Here is a 22,121-nt window from a genome sequence, read left to right as displayed (position 1 = left end):
CTCTACGAGGTATTACATTCCTTATTTGGGCCATTATTGGCCAAGTTTTGAGCAAAACTCTGTAGGGTTTGGGGAAGCCAAAATTCGCATTTTCGATAAGGGGTACCATCATCAAAATTTTCGAAAAATGGCCCAAATTTGACATTTCAAACTGTGAATGCAGTTTTGATAAGCATAAGAAAACACGCTCTACGAGGTATTACATTCCTTATTTGGGCCATTATTGGCCAAGTTATGAGCAAAACTCTGTAGGGTTTGGGGAAGCCAAAATTCGCATTTTCGATAAGGGGTACCATCATCAAAATTTTCGAAAAATGGCCCAAATTTGGCATTTCAAACTGTGAATGCAGTTTTGATAAACATAAGAAAACACGCCCTACGAAGTATTACATTCCTTTTTTGGGCCATTATTGGCCAAGTTATGAGCAAAACTCTGTAGGGTTTGGGGAAGCCAAAATTCGCATTTTCGATAAGGGTACCATCATCAAAATTTTCGAAAAGTGGCCCAAATTTGACATTTCAAACTGTGAATGCAGTTTTGATAAGCATAAGAAAACACGCTCTACGAGGTATTACATTCCTTATTTGGGCCATTATTGGCCAAGTTATGAGCAAAACTCTGTAGGGTTTGGGGAAGCCAAAATTCGCATTTTCGATAAGGGTACCATCATCAAAATTTTCGAAAAGTGGCCCAAATTTGACATTTCAAACTGTGAATGCAGTTTTGATAAGCATAAGAAAACACGCTCTACGAGGTATTACATTCCTTATTTGGGCCATTATTGGCCAAGTTATGAGCAAAACTCTGTAGGGTTTGGGGAAGCCAAAATTCGCATTTTCGATAAGGGGTCAAAATTCATCAAAATTTTCGAAAAATGGCCCAAATTTGGCATTTCAAACTGTGAATGCAGTTTTGATAAGCATAAGAAAACACGCTCTACGAGGTATTACATTCCTTTTTTGGGCCATTATTGGCCAAGTTATGAGCAAAACTCTGTAGGGTTTGGGGAAGCCAAAATTCGCATTTTCGATAAGGGGTACCATCATCAAAATTTTCGAAAAATGGCCCAAATTTGGCATTTCAAACTGTGAATGCAGTTTTGATAAGCATAAGAAAACACGCTCTACGAGGTATTACATTCCTTATTTGGGCCATTATTGGCCAAGTTATGAGCAAAACTCTGTAGGGTTTGGGGAAGCCAAAATTCCCATTTTCGATAAGGGGTACCATCATCAAAATTTTCGAAAAATGGCCCAAATTTTACATTTCAAACTGTGAATGCAGTTTTGATAAGCATAAGAAAACACGCTCTACGAGGTATTACATTCCTTATTTGGGCCATTATTGGCCAAGTTATGAGCAAAACTCTGTAGGGTTTGGGGAAGCCAAAATTCGCATTTTCGATAATTTTTTTTCGAAAATTTTGATGATGGTACCCCTTATCGAAAATGGGAATTTTGGTACTTTCAAACTGTACAGAGTTTTGCTCATAACTTGGCCAATAATGGCCCAAATAAGGAATGTAATACCTCGCAGAGCGTGTTTTCTTATGCTTATCAAAACTGCATTCACAGTTTGAACTGCCAGGTTTGGGCCATTTTTCGAAAATTTTGATGATCAAAAATGCAAATCAAAAATTATATAAATTATTAAAAATTTAACTGCAAACACATTATAACTTCCACGAATACCTTCAGATATTTTTCAGAGATTTAAAAACGTAAACAAAACAGAGTTAAAGGTTTTGAAAATATATGTTAATCCAACTTAAATCATCTTTTACGAACAAAATATAAACCAATTGTCGCGACTTTGAATTACGAAAAGTAAAAAATAAGTTAATTTTCAGTGACCCTTTTATTCAGGCAATTAGTTAGTGTAAACCAGAGAGCTAGGTGTTAGATTAAGCGTTCAAACAACGCCTAAAAAGGTCAAGTGGCAAGGCTGTCAAGTAACTGTATTCCCTGAAATTAACATCTATGATCAAATGACTTACTTTTGTATTCCTTTAGGTATTACCTATAATCACATTTTAAGCATTTTCTAAAGATTTCCTCAATTAAGGGGGAGTTTTGCAACATTAGCAGATCGATGGATTACCCAAAGCACGTTACATCGTTCACATTTGTTTAAAAGTTGACAATTTTCTTAATTTCCAAATCATGATTACGCCGCTTATGGCAGTTATTCAACTGCAACATTGTTTTAGCTTGGCTTTTACTAGGAAGCTGCTGCTGCTGCTGCCGCTGCTGCTGCTGATGCCACACATAATCTTAATGGGCCTGTGGTCTAGAGAAGCATCATAGTCGCATTTGCGATGACATCTCCGGTGGCATAATTGTACAACATTTCAATGTTGATCTTGACGGGTAACACAACACGGCCCAAAAACTGAGAAAAAAGATATAATAAAACAAAAAAGGCGGGCTAGCGGCGACAACGTGTAAATGTGCAAATGACATAACAACAAGTACGAGTCTGGGTTGGCATTCAAAAAAAGATACAATTGTATCAGTCCATTTATCTCGGGTGTCCCCACCCAAAATTTTAAAATCACAAAATCATAATAACAACAAAAACAAAAACAAACCCAAACCCAAATAAAACGAAACCGAAAAATGTTCGCACGCAAATGTTTGTCGTTCGGTGCGTCGATTGTTCCTCGAGTTTGCACAAAATGAAAGTGGTCAACAAGAGCGATCCACTGTTCGAGATGCAGGATGGGTAATATGCTGTGACTGACCCCGTTACTCGCTATCTACACTGCGCAAAAAGTAAAAGCGCAACAAGTCAATATTTGAAGTTGCCATGATGATAGCCAAGTCAATGTGCAAAACCGTCTGTAAAACTGGCCAGGCAAAAATTTATGAAGATTTCGAAGATTATACTTTCTGGGATCAAAGAAGATAGGATTTTAGTTCGGGAAAAATGCTGCAAAACATATCTTGCTGTGCATATTATAAAGTTAGCTTTTAAATGAATATTTTCGTTATAAGTTTTAAAAACTTTTTCTAAAGTTCTCGAATATTTTTCGAGATGTTTATAAAGGTAAACATAATTTCTATTCTATAATCCAAAATGTTTTAAAAATATATCATTAATCTTAAACTGCTCAAACTTCTTACTTTATTCATTACATGCTGCCAAGCTAAACAACCCAAGAAGCTGCTCAAATTTATAAGAATTCATCATCTTTTCTTTCCGTGTTTGCCAACTCAATTTAACTTCACATTTGCCTATGACCGTTTAGGGCCAAATGGCAACAACTTGTGTGCCAAATGGCACTATGCACGTATCCAGGCTTTTATGATTGCGATTGTTTAGGAGGATGGAGGAGATGGGGCTTTGGCTGTAGCTAGCTGTACGTGCCTGGACTATTGCCTACAAATGGCCAATTTTTGGCCAGAGTTTTGGCCTGCTTTAATTGTTGCCGCCGCCAGTTTGGTTAGAGCAAAAAAAAAAAATAAAGCATTTTAACGAGCTACGCGCATGCGCAATTGTCCAACCAAGCGGTGTCGCCGATGCTCCGAAGTCTTTCCTCGGCTCTGGTTTTTTTTATGCAACTTCTCCGGGCAGCGGACCGAGCCCCATTGCCCATTGCGACAGCGCCCGGTGAGAGACTTTCACTCATTTGGGAATTCATCGGGTTGTGGAGGTACCATGCGCATAACCTGCGCATTTATCGCATTCATTGCAGATCCCCCGCTCTCCCTGCAAAAATAATCCAAACTATCATGAGTTTTTGACCCGTGCTCTACCATGCGGAAGTTTATTAAGCACTCGCCACCACCCACTGACCAAAGACACGGAATCCGCCAGATAACTCGGTTATTTTCATTCATTACCGCTGTGAAAACAACAAAACGTGATTGAATGTCGGTTTCATGAAGGAAGAAAGATAGCTTATAACGAGGAATAATTAATTGAGTTTTATGAACTTTAATTTTCTCAAGCGTATAGACAAGGTCATCAAGGAAAAGAACCTTCACCAAAGGGACTTAACCAGTATCAGTTATCATAAAAATATCTTCTCAATCTTTTTTGTAATCAACAGAAAAAATGTCATTAAAAAATACAAAAAAAAAAGTCGTAAAAGGGAATCATAAGTACTAATTATTTATATTCATTTCACAATGATTAGATAGTATTCGGGGAATTCTTAATTGATTAAAAAAGCCTACCAACTTAGGGTTCGAACAATTATTTGGACTCCTAATTACGACACTTAATCTTTGATTAATTAACCACAACAAATGGAATTCTACAAAAAGGATTCATAAGTAAAAAAAAATTAAAAAACTAAAAACTAAGGAAACAATAACAAATCACTAGGCATTCCATCAATCAAAGACAATTTAGTCTTAAAAGATAAGATAATATTCCAGGAACTGTTAAATGCCATTAATTGAGTTCCGCAACAGCTTATTCATATTTTATATATATTTTTTTTTTTGTTTTAAGAATATTCTAAAAGAAAAAGAGCTTGTTCATGTTATGCTGAACAGCAGTGCTAAATTTTGTATAAAGTTATTTAACTTTATTTCAGAAAAGATAAGATGCATCTCCAGGAGCTCAGAGTGGTAAATCACAAGCTTCTGCCAGACAGAGAAAAGATGAATGAAAGTAGCAAATATGTTTCCAAAAAGATTAGATAATATTCCAGAGAATAACCATGCCAAGGTTCAATGGATGATACACTCTCAGAATGTCTAACCATTTCCTTTGATTTTTCTTCAATCTTCTATTTTCTTGGCCATACTAATTTCAAGTTTAATACTCTAATCTATAAGGTTAATTTGTGATCAGGAAATTGATTTGGCGACATCTTCGCTAGGCTAATTTGTCATTTTGGGTGAATGGTCAAGCGTAGCGTTAATGACAGGCGATAAGATAGTAGAACCCTAATGGGCCCCTTTCTTATCACCTTGATGGATAATGCGAATGAAATCGGAATTGAAATTGAAATTGCCGTCATACGCAACCACTTGACAGCCTATCAAGATGGTAAATATGATTCCCAATAGAATTAATAATAATTTAACTAGAATTTATTCACTTCAAAACAAAAACAAAAAAAAAGGTAATCACATTTGAAAAAAAAAATGAAGTAAATAAAAGCTACAACTTTGTTGCTTTAGTGACTGGTTTTTATTGCATTTCATCATTACCAGCCACCCATTCAATCCTCGATTACCGAAGGGATCAACCTCCTTTTTAGTAGGTTTTCAGCACGTGTAGTTCTCTACACAGTATCCCTCATAGGGATTGAAGTTCAGTCCGTTGGGGCATTTGTAGATAAAGCCTTGGAGTTCATTGGAATCGGCATAAGTGCAGAGCACGAATTTACTGCAGTCAGCTATTGGGAAAAATCCGGTGGTAGCGCAATTGATCTCATTCCCATCATCATCGCTGGTAGTTTCGGTCACGTCGCCGTCTGTAGTGGTGGCAGTACTGGGCTCATCAGTTACAGGGTCATCGGTGACAGGTTCATCGGTGACAGGCTCATCAGTGACAGGTTCATCGGTGACAGGTTCATCGGTGACAGGTTCATCGGTGACAGGTTCATCGGTGACAGGTTCATCGGTGACAGGCTCATCGGTGACAGGTTCATCGGTTACAGTGGCAGGATTCTCCGTTGTTGCAGGTGCATCGGTGGCAGGCTTCTCCGTGGTTGCAGGAGCATCGGTGGCAGGTTTCTCCGTGGTTGCAGGAGCTTCAGTGGTGGCAGGAGCTTCAGTGGTGGCAGGAGCTTCAGTGGTGGCAGGAGCTTCAGTCGTTGCAGGAGCTTTAGTCGTTGCAGGAGCTTCAGTCGTTGCAGGAGCTTCAGTCGTAGCAGGAGCTTCAGTCGTTGCAGGAGCTTCAGTGGCTGGTTTTTCAGTGGTTGGATCGACCGTGCTATCGTTTAGGTTCCCGGGCGTATCGGTGGGAATGGTGGGATTCTCGATGTCGCTATTCTCACGAGCCTCAAACGCGGAGATCGAAGGAATGCATTGAGCCACCGAGGAGCTGAAGACCAGACCGTCGGGGCAACGCAAGAATCGAGTAGAGAAGACACCTGAGCCGATGGCCTGGCAAGCGTAATATTCGGGTGTTTTATCCACTAAGGCGAAGTATCCGCTTTCCCGACACAGGGATTTGGCATGGATCATTGATGGGGCCAGGATGAGGGCCAGGCCCAGAAGCATCGATATCTTGAACATGTCGTTATGGGTTTCGTAATTTCAGGTTTTCGTTTTGGAAACTTCTTTCGACGGACTAACTGGCTGGACAATCGAACTGGCTCTTTTATAGCCAAGCCCAAAAGGTGACGGTGGCAATCTTCCAGATTGCCAGTGATTAGCTGATAAAGACAGAACTCGGACCTGGTGCGTGAGTTGGTCGGTAACCACCATCTATGATAGTGGCCAAAAAGTCAAGCGTTGTGACTAAGCTTCAGATAAGGGATCAATATAAATGGCCCACGAACCGTAGTGGAAATTCCCACATTAGGACTTCTACAATCATTCTAAAGGTTTCTAAAAGAATTACCTTCCTGGGCTATATGGTGGTTTATGGCCTGCTCTTCGGTGAGTATTCTATGGTTTTTTTTGTAGAGTTTGTTATTTATCAAATATTTAAATATAATTCAATGCTTTACATAGTTCCTGGCAACAGTACCTGTCGAGTGATACATACATATGTACGAGTAGATGTCGAGTCCGAGTACGAATCTCTTATCCGTCGCCATCTGCCAACATAGATAAAATCCTACTTGTCCAGGAAACCAATGCCCAAATAGTGCTTGATATCAGATATAATCCAAAAGGTTCTCACTATTTTCTCGATAAACCAGCTTTGGCAAGGGCTGCCCTTGAAATTGATTTCCAGCGGTCACGTTCCATGGAAACGAAAAAGGTTCGCAGCGACTACTTCCCTCGATTTAGAAGAAAACCTTTGGCAAAAAGGCTAATACATTTTGGTTAATCCTTTTCAGTTTGAGCTCTTTACTTCCGAATGCAACATTTATTGTTTGACTGTGAAATCGCAATTGCACAACAAAGAAGACATTCTATTCTTTATAATAGATACTCCTCCTTTCTTGTTGTGCAACTGAGACTTTACAGTAAACATAAAAATGTTGCATCCAGAGGAATAAGCTGATCCTGCAATCGACCAACAAAAATGTTTCCTCCTTTATGCAAAATTTTTCTTCATTGTCGAAGAAAAGTTTTCGCTGTGAAGCTTTTTGGCTTTATGGAAGGTTACCTTAGGAAATCAACTTCATAGGCAGGCCATTGACAACGCTGGCTTACTGCAAACAAAAGTGGAAAATGTTTAAATTGAAGGGCTCTCTTCGAAATCTGCTGCAGTCTTCATCAGTTATCGAACGAGTAGTTCTTGGCTTTGATATGATTGACAGACTTTCTCAAATCTCATAAGCTTTTGGAATATCAATGTAAGTGGTTTATTATAAGCACCAAAAAAAACACCAAAAAACACCAGCTACATACATATTTTGTCTGATATTCGGAATGCCAAAAACTGGAATGCTATTACCAGTCGTTTAAAAGGAACTTTTTATTTTTTACTTTTTGAAATGAGTTTGAACTTTTTTGGGTTTTTTTTTTTTAATTTTTTATAAAATAGAAACTTGACCGCACAGATCGGACTTTCGAAGTGAACTAAATTTTAGTATAGAACCTCATAGAACCCCCTAGTATAGAACCTCATGTGACACGAAATGGCCTACTTTATTTAAAACCAAAACGAAAATGTTATTTTTGATTTATGTTTTTCAAATTGCCCAACACTGCCAACAGACGGCGCATGTACGATGTTGTCAGATCTCTAGAATCTCTTTTGCTTTTATAGTCCCTAATAGGGACTCCCTATGAACACACTTTCGAACGAGATAATATACCCGCAAATCTTTAAGAATATCTGTTATCTATATTTTTGAACGAAAAACATTCCATTTCCCTACTGTGAATCAAAAATACATCCAAAACTTTCTCAGATAATACTTTACTTGTTTGTAACTATAATATGTTTATTTTCGTTTTAATATCTAGATATTAAATATTTATTTTACTAACTTGCATATTTTTGTTAAGAACTTGAATACGTATTTACTTTTTCTCCCTATTTATAGCTTGAGCTCCCGAAAAACAGAGCAATTAATTAACATAGTTAAGATAATGTCACTTAGAATAGTATCCAAGAGTGGAGAGTAACAGAAAAACTAAAAGGCTTATCAAGACTTACCTTTCTCTAGAAAAAGGTTTCACACCTGTTCACATATCATAATTTATATAGTACAAACAAGAACTTTGATCCTATGGGAAGGTTATCAACACGGCTTATACTAATTTTAGTCCCAAACTATATTCCAATGATTTCTCTTTTAATCTTTATTTACACCACAAAGCAATAAAAATGTTAACACAAAAAAAAAAGGAAAGATAATTTAACTAGACTAGAACAAAGGACCAACATAGATGGATTAGTTTATCTGAAGGAAAAGGATCTTGGAGTTGCCTGATTTTACTCCTCGGACTCGGTACTCTCAATGGACTCGCTCTTGCCCTTGGCCTTCTCCTTCTCCTTCTCGGCCTTTGCCTGCTGCTTGGCCAGCTCCTTGGCCGCCTTCTTGGCAGCCTTCTCCTCTAGCTTCTGCTGCTTCTTGGCCAGCTTCTCTTGCTCCTTCTGGGCCTTTAGGCGCAGCTTCTGTTCGGCCTTGTACAGTTTTAGTTCCCTCTTGATGGCAGCCAGATCACTGACCTCTGTTGCCTCCTGTCCGGGCACAATCTGTGTCCAGTCGTAGCGCCAGCATCCTCCAATCAAGGGCTCGAATCTCTGGCCACTGGAGCATCGTACAATGAACTTGTGGAATCCACCCTGCAAACTGGCCACGCAGTTATAGTAATAGGTCTCATCGTGTCCAGCAAATTTTCCCACGGCCAAACATGAGAAGCTATCCTCCTGGCACTCGGCCAAATCCCTGACACATCTACCCAGGCTCGGCGAGAAGACGGTCAATGCTGGACAGGTAAGCTCGATGTCCTGGAGCTGTCGCAGTAAGGGATTAAATAGGCAGTTATGGTAACGCCGGCAATCGCCACTGTTGTCTGGAAATAGTCCAGCCGTCTGGCATTGAAAAGGGGGAGGTGTGGGTGCAATGGTGGTATCCGGTTGGGCAGGTTCAACGGTGGTTGTCTCCTCCGCAGCAGAAGTGGTTTTCTCGGGGGCAGATGTGGTCTCCTCAGGAGCAGATGTGGTCTCCTCAGGAGCAGAAGTGGTCTCTTCAGGAGCAGAAGTAGTCTCTTCAGGAGCGGAAGTGGTTTCATCAGGAACGGATGAACTCTCAGAAGCAGATGTAGTTTCAGGAGCTGAGGAAGAGCTTTCCTGGTCAGCTGGTGTGGTTTCTGGAGCAGCAGTGGTGGTCTCCTCATCCTCAGAGTCAGCTGTAGAAGTCTCCTCATCAGAAATGGTGGTCTCCTCATTGGCAGCAGTTGTTTCCTCATTTGAAGGAGTAGTGTCCGCCTCAGTGGTCAATTCCCAGCCACCAGATCCGCTGCCATCCTCAGTTGGCTGAATGGTAGTGGTTTCGGTCCAGGGCTCTGCCTTACCTACATCCTGGGACACCGAACCGTCGCCGCTGAGCGCCAGGATGCCGCAGGACTTGGTCAGCAGCTGCAAGTTAGCAAATGGTCAGGTATCTTCCAAATCCTCGGATCGTTGGAAACTTACCAAAGCGGCGCAGAACAGCAGGATAGTGGAGAACTTGGAGATTCGTCGTCCCGTCATCTTTCGCACTGTGAATGTGGTTTGTGTAAGTGGTGTGGTCGTTGTCATCGTTGCCAGTGGCTAACGTCGGTCGATCGTTGTATGAGCTGCTGGCCGACTATACGGCCAATTATATAGCTGGCCAATCTGGCCGGGATGCTGTGCTGGCGGCGCCTTATCGGGCTTAGCACCTCCTCCGCCGACATTCGGTATCTCCATTTGTATCTGATAGATAGACAGACAGACATACAGATACGTTCCGTATATGATGCAAATAAAATATCTGCCTGTTTTTTCGCCCTCCTCTGACGTCGCTGGAGGGTTTTTTCTTCGGTTGCAAAATACAGTTGTAAACCCGTAAAGTACGGGAGTATATAGCCCGAACCACATACTCCGCGGATGTGAAACGGAAGTGTGTAAAGATAAGTCGTCGGGTAAATCTAAGGTGAGGTCAAGTGGACGGAATGGCAGCTCTTCTAGATAAATCTGTTTGTCCGGTAATTTGCGTTTTTTTGTTCTTGTTTTTTAACGCTACTGTTTTTGTTGCCAATCTTTCCAGGGGAAGATTCATAACAAAGATCGTGACGCATCCAGAACTGGAAAAACTGAGGTGACATTCGATCTTCTCTTTACTTCGCAGCTCAACGGATTTCTTGTTAAAAGCGGTTATTAAAGGTTTAAACATCAACAATGGCAAGTCTTCATATCTAACTGATCTCTTTAATCTAGATCTATTTTGAGGATCTCTAATACATGTATTTGTGGAATTTTCTCTACATTAATTTATCCAACAAACTTAATGATATAAAACTTAATGGTATTCCCACATCTTATCTTTTCATATCATTGTTCTATCTTTGCCAATTCCTGTGCCCATAATTCAGGATGAGTCACTTTTTTTTAGTAATCTATCATATTTTCCATGTCATAAAATGGATGGATAATCTTCAATATTTGTAATGCTGCTTCTATAGTTTTCCATTTTTCTTAGCACTCTTAGCTAAAAGTTCAAATTTTAAGTTGATAGATAATGACTGGTGGTTTTATAGACGGTAAAAGTGTTGTAGTGGCTCACAAAATTGCATTCCATTGGAATGTTATAAGCCAATAAGAGCATAGAGTTTACCAAACAAAATCAGAGAGGTGTTTCTAACTAAGAGTGGAATGTACATGCATACATATGTTCTTTATGATAAGCTTTGACGAGCAATAAATGATATTTGTATATCAGATTCACAATAGGATTTTTCATAATCAGAATTTTCCAATCAATCGCCACTTTGATGTGACCCCGTTTGTCAGGCTATAAACGATCACCACCAACCAGATGTCTAGGGATATGTGTATCTCTTACATCCCATGAAATCATTTATCTGCTCCAACTGGTGACCATAAACATAATCCAATGCTGACGCCGCTAGCTGCTCGCTGACTGAATTGCAGGCAAACGTTTTACATATCTGACGTTAATCTCACGGATACACAGATACGCAGCTGCGCAGATACACTTGTGCAGTGTGTGGACACAGATATCTCTGGTATATCGTGATAAGAACCACGATGTTATCAGCCTGCCTCTCCGGTTCTCCGATTCACCGGGTCTCCGTTTCGTTCCATATGTGTGTGAGCTTGGGCCCATTATCTAAACGGTTTTGGGGTTTGGTGAATGATGAATGCCAGCGACTAGACGGACCGCACACAAAAATTCCAAGTGCCCAGCAAACGGATACGGATAAACTACTCCCTCAGTGTTAGTGTTCTAATAATCCAAGGATCACAAAATCAGCTTTGAAAGCCAATATAGCCAGTTAGCTATATGACGACATCAGCGATCGGCAGCGTGGGCGTAGGTGTCGGCACTGCCTCCAGTAGTCCAGTGCGAAGACCCACTGCCAGAGCCACCGCTGGAATCCAAAGACGAAGGGTGGTCAAAAAGCACATCCAACAGAAGTACATGCTCTGCGGCTTTGCCATACACGTAAATACACGAAATCTCTTTCATAAGTGTTGATTAGGTTTTCCTAACCCTAGTTTTCTTTATATATATATACCAGGCTTTTCTTGCCACTCCAGCTTATTTGTATGGCAATGTGGTGGAGTCGGACAAGGATCTGGTGTTGAGGATTTGGCCAGCCATTGTCTACCAGGCAACCGGAGAACTATGTCGCTCGATAATGGAGCATCTGGACACAGAATACAGTGGCAGATCGAGGGAGACGACGCAGTACAGAAGGGTATTTCTTCTGGCCACGCTCATCGCCTGCGTTTCATTGATGATCAGTGGTATACTCTTTTCCTCAGCCTGGATTGTGGTTACTACGACGACGCAGGTGGTCGCCATTGTCTTCTATGGATGCTTTGCAGGTAAACTTTAATCTGTAAATAAAAAGGGCGGGAAGATATAGTCTTATAGTCTGTACAGTTGTGTTTAAAAAAATGTAGAAAATGTTTATCTATAAATTTATTTTATATATTCGGTAAAAGCACTATATGAGAGATATTAATTTGCAACAGATGTCTAGTTTTCATCTTCATCTTATCATCTTCAAAAAACCAATAATTAATATAAAACTTACGTCTCCCTTATCTCAGCCATCGGCTCGAGTTTGTACTTGTGGAAGACGCATGTAATACTGGAGGCAGTGCGCCCGCGGGAGGACAAGTACGTTCGGAAGACGATCCATCTCTGCGGCGAGGCCTTCTGTCAGCTGTTTCTTTCATTCGTTTTCACCAGCCTTCGAACTCTCTACGGCACCGCTCAGTCGATTGTGCTGATGTCCGCCCTGCTAGTGAACCTAATCCCGCTCAGCCTTATCATCACCAAGCATCGTGAGGATGCCTTCACCACGAAACGGATATCGGTGATTAAGGCGGAAACAGGATTTGCTGCACTTCCGCTGCGTGCTGCATTGGCGGCCAATTTGGTGGCTGATCAACTGGATGGATTGGACACGCTCTCCTGGCGGAATCCGGCCACTACCGAAATGGCCACACCAAATGCAGCCGTTGCTGCCGCCGTGGTGGACACGCACAGCAATTACATGCTCGCCACTGATGAGGCATATGTTACGTATGTGAATCCCAACGGGGTGGAGATCATGGAGATCATACCCGAGGAGGATGAAACGGTGTCCATGATGCGATCTAGCAATGCCACCATCGACAATTACGCCATGTCCGCCTCGCAGACATCGCACAAATCCCTTTCAAATGGACGCCTCTATCCATTATCGCCACAGATTCCCTTGACCAGTGGATCAGGAACTGGCAGCTCCTCGCCCCTGCCACCCGACTACGCCAATCTGGTAAGTACTTCTTTGAATTTCTCAAATCTAAAAAATACAATATTAATGCCATGTTATGATGATAGAATATCTGATTTAAACCCATTTCTTCTCCAACTCTTGTAGCGCCGAATTCGCCGAATGTCGCGGGCGGTGACCTCGCATCTTTGGCGGAATCTGCTGGACAAGATCGCCATGCCGCTGCAGCAGGCGCTGTTGGTGCCGCAGCTTTATGCCACCACGCTGCTCCTCTCGGCAGACATCTTCAGCTATGTGATGTGCCTGACGGTGCTACCGGGCTTGGCAGTTAGCCATCATGCACTGAAAAATGCCGAAATCCCGTTCCTTTTCTCCCTGCTCGCTTTTCCCTGGATGTGCTTCTCCCTGATGACGCCACGTTTCGGGACGAGTCTTTACAAGCGCAAGATCCAGTGGCATACGCTGGGCAGCATCTGTAAATGCCTGGCGCTGATCTGTAAGTGTTAATTCTCCAAAAAGCCCGCCCACTAGATCAATTACATCTCCTTTTTCTTTTCCTACCCACAGTCATTAGCTTCTCCACGTCCAAGTTGCTGTTGAGTGTGTCTGCGGTGCTGCTGGGCTTTGGCCAAGTAGTCACTGCCTTTCTACAAGAACTAGTCTTCCAGATGGGCATGACGCGGGCCAATTGGACTTCAATCCGGCGACCAGTACACTTTACCAACGGCCTCTTAGTGCTCCTGTGGGGTGCATTAGCACATTGGGTGGTTGAGCGGTACTCGTTCCAGGCCACCGTTGGCCTTGCTGGTGCGCTATACGGAGCAACCACGCTGCTCTGGAACTTCCTATTCTTTTGCTGCCAGGGCAGGGACTGAAGAGCTGAAGGATCTGAAGAAATCACGGGGTCTTGGGCACCAAGGGATCCCAGTTTGTGTCGGTATCTGTGTTTTGTTGCTGTTTCTGGCGTCGTTCTTGTATTTGTGCAGTGATATTAATAAATAAAGATTTTATATCTTATATATATATAATATATATATATATATAACATATCGATTAATTTTTAAGAAGTGATCGAACTAACCTTTAAAAGGAATCTTCGTAGCCAAGCTTTCGTTGTGAGGAATGTCAGCAACATTGGCTCAGTATAATTTTCGATTTGGTACGGACTAAACGTTTATACATACCTTGGTATTAACAACATTAAAAGTGAAAATCAGCTCGTGCACTAAAAAAACGTAAAATTTCTGCGATTGTTAAAGAAAATAAGTGCACGTGAAGCTCAGTTTTCGCCCGCGAAAATCGCCGCTACAGATTTTTTTTCTTACGCAGTTATTTTACGAACATGCTTAAGAGCGTGGGAAAAACATAATGTTCTGACAATTCCTTGAAAAGATTCAACCAATTACAAATTCTTCTCTACTCTTAAAGGCGTTCGTTGTATAATTTTACTTTTCCTGCGGAGTGCTCGTTTATTCTCATTTGAATATACATACATTTCTTTTTATAAAAAAATAATAATAGCGGCATATTGAAGCTTCTAAAATCGTAAGTGCTTAAAAATCAGCAAATTCCTTTAACAAAACATTTCACAAAAATATGTACATATCCATACGTATATACTATACATATACATATACAAATTCTTCAACATAACCTTATAAACAAAAACTTCTGAGTAGGCCTCGTTTTCTCAGTTAAAAAATCGCAGTATGACTTTTGATTTTATGCGGAGTGGACGTTCCTTCTTTTATATAAAAAAAATTTAAGCTTATATCAATGCGGGAAAAGAGAAATTCCTGCACTTAATAAAAGGGTTCACTTTTTTCTACTATTGTGTCGTATATTTTTTAACAATTCCATTTTATTTTAATATTAGTCGTTTTATAAACCCTTAAGCAAAAAAAACCGTAAGTTCAGACAATTCCTGGAAAAAAAATCATTCTAAGAACACCAACTTCTCTACTCTTAAAGGCGTTCGTTGTTTAATTTTACTTTTCCTACGGAACGTTCGACTATTCTCATTTGCATTTATTTTTTTAATAAGAAAAATAATATAAACGGGATATTGAAGCTCCTAAAATCGTAAGTGCTTAAGAAAATTTAAAAACACCAAATTTCTTTAATAAAACACCTCACACAAATACAAATACTACTTACATAGAAATTATTCAACCTAACCTTAAAAAAGGAATCTTTTGAGCAGGTTAAGTTTTCCCATTTGAGAAATGGCAGTATGACTTTTGGATTTTGTGCGGAGTGGACGTCCCTTTTTTTTATAATACAAAAAATTAAAGTTAACATCACTGCGTGAAAAAAAAGAGATTACGGCAAATAATAAAAAGATCAATTTAGATTGTTTTAATACGTCTTTCATAAACCTTATAAACACCCGAAAACGTAAGTGCGCTGAAAAAGTAGTAGTTTAATTTTTTTTAAGGTGTTCCTTGAACAAACATAATACATATTAACTATTAAATTACCCACACAAGAATATATGTATAATCTAAAGTCCCTTTTTTCTCTCTCAATAATTAATTAAATATTTTCAAGTCATTATAGATTCGCCGGCCGGTGAAGCAGAAGAAGAATCAAAAGTCAGTATTTACTGACATTACAGACATTACTTCACATGTAAGTATATATGGGTGAAATTCGTTTTTTTTTAAATTATTAAAAACAATCGCCATTTATTTTTGAAGTTATGGGGAAAGAACTGAACACTTAAAAAATTAACTAGCTGCCTGTCAAAAGCCAAATGCTATGCAACAGATTCTTACTATCCGCTATCGATAACTTAAATGTTCGCCATTTAAGAGTAATCGCTGGTGCGGTCACTCTAAAATTAGCACGTCAAAAACTGAAAAGTTCTTTCTTTTCACAATTTTCTTACTCTGCGTCGGAAATTCTACTTAAGCTGGCACTTCGAAGCGGAAATTATTTACCAGCTGGCGAAAAGGTAATTGTTTACTGGCCCATGAGAGCTATAAGTGAGATACTAAAGCGGCGGCATTTTTCGGCGGCTATAAAAGCGGCAAAAAAAAAGTTGCCAAGAAATGCGCAAAATCGCGGCTGCGTTTTACCGGGTCGTCTCGATTTTTTTTCCGGCTAAATCAAATGCATTGACAATCCTTGATAATTCCCTGTCATTTCAGCTAAGAGCTGCGGAAGCGGAAAGCGAACACACGTATGTCGCGGAATCCTGAGGACGCCGAATTGTCCACAACATCTGCATCCGATTACAGAGACGGAATCAATGGGTCGCCAGCATCAGACTGGCCTTCGCCAGTAGACCAGCAAGATTTGCCGGATATTGGGACATCTTTTTATGATGATTCGCAACACCCGACATCGTACTGTAGTCAAAGCCACTGCATTATTGGATCACGAGTAAAGACGAGACTATCGGATATATCGTCCACAACTGAAGCACAATCGTCTTTGCCAGAGAGTCCACGATTTTCGTTTACAGAACCACCTTACACCGTTGTCAACAATTTTTACGGCCCAACTCCACAGCGCCGATATTTGATACCGGCTCAACAATACTTGCCTTTGTGGCATAGAAACGCTGATATTTCTGATCAGTATTACACTCCATCGCCATTCCATCATTTGGAGGAACTGCACAACTCATCGGATTTGAGGAATTCGCCACAGAGACCACATTTTCGTCCTGCTTCTCCAGGCAATTCTGACGGACCTCTATTTGCTCCCAACTTTCAGGCGGATACCTCCGGCCAGGAAGTTGTAGTTGGCCTTGCCCCATTGCAGTACAACTTTCATTCAATAATAACTTATGCGTCGGAGTATATAACGCCAATCCAGGTGGCAAACAATCAAATTTTATCTGAAGCCGATCTGGAGGGAATCCAGCACGCACAAGCTACTCTGGAAAACTACTATTACGTAGCGAATTCCTGGCTGCAAAAAGATCAGGCTCATGAGCAATACGAACTGATTGAGTTCCAAAACCATCAGCTTGCTTCTGATTTGCAGCTGGAGAATCAGGAAATCCAGGAACAAAATAACTATCTGACATCAAATATCCCATACGAAGATCGTCAGCTTACACAAGAGATTCAGTACTATCAGCAGGAACCAACCGAGGAACTTCAGCTCTATTCATTTCATTCTGAGATTCCGGAAATCCAGATCGTAGCACCGTTACTTCAGGCCTCATCGCCTGTACCTAAGATCCAGGACTACCTGTCCGAGCAACCGGTACATCAGGCCTACTCACCGGGTAGGCAGTCCTCACCTTTTTCTAATATCCAGGACAATCATACATACTCACCAAGTCACCAATCCGACTTATCAATAGGGGATTCCTACTCGCCTTCTCGTGCGGTCCAGGAATACCATTCTGAAGTGAGAGTGCCCTACGACAGACAGTTAGCTAATAACGAAGGAATATCTGAACCTAATATCCAGGACTACCAGTCCGAGATTTTAAGAACTCAGTCCTACTCACCAGGTAGCCACCCCTACTCGCCTTCCTCCGATATCCAGGGCTACCAGGCAAGCCATCAATCCGACTTGCCAGAAAGCAAGTCCTGCTCGCCTTCTCGTGAGGTCGAGGACTATAAGTCCGAGTTGGAAGTGCAGTACGTGGAAGAATTGACTTATAACCACGGCCTATCTGAACATAAGATCCAGGGCTACCACTCCGAGATTCTAAGACGTCGGTCCTACTCACCGGGTGGCCAGCCCTATTCGCCTTCCTCGGATATCGAGGACTACCAGGCAAACTCACCAAGCCACCAAGCCGACTTACCAAAACGCAAGTCCTACTCGCCTTCTCTTGAGGTCCAGGAATACCAGTCCGAGGTGGAAGTGCAGTACGGAGAAGAATTGGCTCATAACCACGGCCTGTCTGAACATAAGACCCAGGACTACCAGTCCGAGATTTTAAGACGTCAGTCCTACTCACCGGGTAGCCAACCCTACTCGTCTTTCTCTGATATCCAGGTCTACCAGCCATACTCACCGAGCCACGAGTCCGATTTACCAAAAGACCAGTGCCTCTCGCCTTTTCCAGAGGTCCGGGACTACCAGTCCACGGTGGAGGTACCGTACGGAGGAGAATTGGCTAATCACATAGGGCCAGCTAAAGGGAGTCAGGAGGAGCCTATCGCAGAAAAACGAGATCGAGAGAAAATATTCGACAACTTTGATAAATTCTTACAACGAACATCACCGAATCATGGGCTACAGCAACAGATACGAAGTGTGCTGATAGAACCAAAGCATATTCACACTGAAATTGTGCGTAAAACATTTAAGACCATCCGTAACGGCTGCGATCTTTTGATCGCCGAACCAAATCATCCGGACGCCCAGCACCAACGCTTAAGTGTTGTTCTCTTGCGCGAGAGGCTGGCCGAATTGTGCCACATTCTTTTGGACGAAGCTATTCGCGGCAAGGCCACCAAACAAGGTTTCGATCTGCTCAAGGAGATCTTCGTTGGCATCGAGGACATCGATCAATCACTTCAGTTTGTTATTGGACGCTTAGAGCAGGAGAGTGCCTCCGAGCAAGAAAACGATTTGCAGAACAACATTTCAATGGGCTTGGAATTGTTGAGAAAACTGCGTAAGCTAGTTACCGGTTGGTATACACCCAAAGATAGTGAGTCTGATACCGAGTCGGCGGGCTTGGCATCTGAAAATCAAAACGGATCAGGTCGTGCTAGCGATCATCAATCGGAAGCAAGTAATTTACCTCGGAAAAGGCGGTAAGTTGTATAGTATATAGTAATGCTGACGACATACTTCAAAGTTATGTTTTAATGATTTTATGTTCTTGCAGTACCCAGGAGGAGAATCCTCGTTTGATCAAATACCGCCGCGTGGACAACTCTTTTCCTCGCTTTATAACGAATGAGTCGATGGCTGCAGATCGTGAGCGAGAAAATCAGCAACAGAGCTCGAGGCGTCTCTCAATATTTAATCCGCCGGTATATACCCAGCATAGGGTGCGCAATGACGCCCCTTACGTACCCAATCCCTTCGACGTCTCAGACGATGAGGAGCCGCCGACTCAGACATTTGCCAGCGCCGTTACATCGTCCAGAACTCCGCAGATGCTGTACTCTGATGCCGTTCGTCTCGGTCAAAATGGCTTTGCAGAGTCGCATATAAACCATATAAATGGACATTCTGGTAGCCACACGGGACGTAGGGCACCAACTCAAATGGAGAGAAGTATACTGACCCACGAAATGGAACGGATGGAGCATCAGCAATATCTTACCCTCATTCAAACCGTAGCACACAATAGTAGTACGGGAGGACGTTTCATTAAGCCAAGTGCTCCGCCCTTGCAACGCATAGATGCCCAGACGCCATCGTGGAGTTCAATATTGCGAGGCAACCAATCTCTTCCATTGCAGCGGCAACAGCAGCAGCAGCAGCAACAGTCGCCTTCGACGACAAGGCGCGAGAGCTTCCGCGTGAACCATGAGCTATCAGAATACGCCAAATTGATAGATCGCGAGTCGAGTCAGGAGAACAGGCCACCGGTACCACCGCAGCTTATACGTTGCGATAGTTTTGTTAACAGTGTCGCCGCCAGTCATGCTTCTACCCTTACCAGCAGCGAGGGAAGCGCAGAGAGCGAAAGCTCGTCAAATGACTCTGATTCCTCAGTGATGGTTGTTGCCACCGATGATAGCAATGAAGATAAAAATATGAAAATGTCCAACCACACGTAAGTTGCTTTAGTTAATGATAGTACAGAACCGAAAATTAAATAAAATATCACCATCTTAGTGGTGCCACATCAAATACGCACAGCGCCCAGCCAACCATGACCGATTCCTTGCAGCGTCGTTTTGCCAGTTGTGTCTACCTTAAGGATGACTTTGCGGAACAATATAAAGCGCGAGTGGCAAAAATGCAATTGGAAACTGAACATCGTCGTAAATTAGCAGCTGAGGAGTAAGTACAAGGCCTTCTTCATTAGTTTCCAGTATTAAAATGTTTTGATAAATTGCAGAGCTCAACGCGTCACAGAATATCGTCGAGCATTTGAAGAAAAACTGCGGGAAAAAAGAATCACTTACGGTTTCCCCCACAAGCCCATCTTTATCATTGGGCCACTAGACAGCGCGATTAAAAAGAAAGAAACGACGCTCGTCCCATTATCCAAGGAGCAAGTAAAGCGCTATTACGATTTAATGCAGGGCGATCGTTCGGCGGTAAGCTATATATACATATATTTATTCCTCATCAATGAGAATCTTATTTTTAATTATTATTTAAGGTACTTGTTGTCAAGTTCAACCTGCATATTCGCCGCCTCGATATACGCACATTCATTGATGGCGAATGGCTAAACGATGAGGTTATAAATTTCTATATGTCCTTATTGACCGAGCGTTCGGAGAAACGGGCTGGCGAATTGCCCGCAACATATGCCATGAACACATTCTTTGTGCCACGCCTCTTACAAGCTGGACATGGCGGCGTTAAGCGCTGGACACGGAAAGTTGACTTGTTTAGCAAGGACATTATCCCAGTGCCAGTCCACTGCAACGGTGTTCACTGGTGCATGGCCATTATTCATATGCGGGATAAGGCCATCCGCTATTACGATTCTATGGGAAAGCCGAATCAACCAGTGTTGGACGCTTTGGCAGCTTATTTGCGAGAGGAGTCATTAGATAAGCGCAAGCAGCCATTTGATACCAGCGACTTCGTGATTGAGAACGTAGAAAACGTTCCCCAACAATTAAATGGAAGCGATTGCGGCGTCTTCAGCTGCATGTTTGCGGAATATATTTCTCGAGATGTACCCATAACCTTTTCGCAGTCGGAAATGGAGTATTTCCGCCGAAAGATGGTGCTGGAGATAGTCGACGGAGAGATGTGGCTGTAGGCGATCAACTAGATTATCTTCTATGCAGCAACTAAGTCTAGTTTAGCACAGCAGAAAGAATCAAGTTAATTTATTAATTAGAAATCTAACTCAACTTTCCAAGCAGGAATTCACAAGAAGTGCTTAGCCATCGGTTAATCTAGATCAATAGAATCTATTGAATTTATTCGATTGAGTCCAGATTGAGCCAAGCTAAAGCATTATTGCGCATATACTCATCTCATTTTACACTTCAAACACAAAAGACACGGGCGATTGTTTACATAAATTAAATAACCATCCTACTACTAATTGTAAACATATTTCAGAATCAGACCATCTGAAAGTAACACAGAAACCCTAGTTTTTCAATAACTTTCCAAGAAAGAACTCTCAACTCGCAATCTTAATCAATTGAATCTGATCTGATTTATTCAGTTGAGTCCAGATAGAACCGAGTTAGAGTAAACTCATTTTACACTTCATACATCAACCATCCTACTATTTAATGTAAACACCTTTTGAAATCAGATGTTCCATGAAAGTTGACATCTGAATGTAACACAGAGAAACTAGTTTTTCAATAAAGCGCTCTCAAATAAAAGCAATTTGAAGAAGGTTGTATCATTCGCGTATACAATTCTGCTCTTGGAAAAGTATGTACATTTTCAAATTAGTTTTTAATCATTCATTATTTTATTATATTTATATTCAGCTAGAAATATTCATATACAATTTCACACAATTCCATAATTGCCTAAATCAGCATACAATTTTTGTGAAAACGTAAATGGAGTATTTGTACTTATGCCTATTCTTTGTTTAATAATAACAACTTATCATAACATAAGAATAGTTAGCGTTATTCCTATTAACGATAGAAAACGAAATTTATAATTTTTTTGAAAATTTTGGTAAAGTATATTTAAATTGTAATTTTGGTTAATATTGTTTTTATAAAGAATTTTTGAAAACCTTTGGATGTAGGGAAACTTATATAAGATACATAATGTAATGTAATTTATTTTTGCAGAATAAACTATGAAGAAATATATTAAACAAGAACAAATATTTGGCATGCTTCTATAAGTCATAAGTATCATTGTATCTGAATTTCAAATAGATACCCGCTATGAATACTTAGAACCAAGTGTGACCCTTCCAAATGGGGTTGAGCACGAAAGCAAACTAACGGTATTATCGCGAGTGTGACCCTGCCATTGACCTGGCCAGT

General features: G+C 41.3%; 4 protein-coding genes across 4 annotated transcripts; 2 read left to right on the top strand and 2 right to left on the bottom strand.

Annotated features, from left to right (window-relative positions):
- Positions 1–5,031: 5,031 nt before the first annotated feature.
- On the bottom strand, positions 5,032–6,268 carry LOC108103556 (mucin-7). Its single transcript, XM_017209083.1, has one exon. The coding sequence runs from the start codon at positions 6,199–6,201 to the stop codon at positions 5,227–5,229; it is 975 nt and encodes a 324-aa protein (XP_017064572.1). The 5' UTR covers positions 6,202–6,268; the 3' UTR covers positions 5,032–5,226.
- Positions 6,269–8,376: 2,108 nt separating this feature from the next.
- LOC108103581 (mucin-5AC) lies at positions 8,377–9,871 on the bottom strand. The gene is made up of 2 exons (XM_017209104.2): positions 9,731–9,871; positions 8,377–9,673 (listed from the first exon to the last, which is right to left on the bottom strand). The coding sequence occupies exons 1-2, from the start codon at positions 9,833–9,835 to the stop codon at positions 8,525–8,527; spliced, it is 1,254 nt and encodes a 417-aa protein (XP_017064593.1). The 5' UTR covers positions 9,836–9,871; the 3' UTR covers positions 8,377–8,524.
- A 1,558-nt stretch (positions 9,872–11,429) lies between these two features.
- On the top strand, positions 11,430–14,006 carry LOC108103555. Its single transcript, XM_017209081.1, has 5 exons — positions 11,430–11,744; positions 11,821–12,130; positions 12,359–13,071; positions 13,177–13,525; positions 13,597–14,006. The coding sequence occupies exons 1-5, from the start codon at positions 11,583–11,585 to the stop codon at positions 13,902–13,904; spliced, it is 1,842 nt and encodes a 613-aa protein (XP_017064570.1). The 5' UTR covers positions 11,430–11,582; the 3' UTR covers positions 13,905–14,006.
- A 1,854-nt stretch (positions 14,007–15,860) lies between these two features.
- On the top strand, positions 15,861–21,495 carry LOC108103576. Its single transcript, XM_017209100.2, has 6 exons — positions 15,861–15,985; positions 16,182–18,764; positions 18,839–19,738; positions 19,801–19,968; positions 20,027–20,228; positions 20,294–21,495. The coding sequence occupies exons 2-6, from the start codon at positions 16,216–16,218 to the stop codon at positions 20,906–20,908; spliced, it is 4,434 nt and encodes a 1,477-aa protein (XP_017064589.2). The 5' UTR covers positions 15,861–15,985; positions 16,182–16,215; the 3' UTR covers positions 20,909–21,495.
- The last annotated feature ends 626 nt before the right edge of the window (positions 21,496–22,121 follow it).

Source organism: Drosophila eugracilis, unplaced genomic scaffold (assembly GCF_018153835.1).
Source record: "Drosophila eugracilis isolate 14026-0451.02 unplaced genomic scaffold, ASM1815383v1 contig_1317, whole genome shotgun sequence".
In the NCBI taxonomy this organism is placed as follows: domain Eukaryota; kingdom Metazoa; phylum Arthropoda; class Insecta; order Diptera; family Drosophilidae; genus Drosophila; species Drosophila eugracilis.
This window is presented reverse-complemented; position numbering and strand designations above follow the sequence as displayed.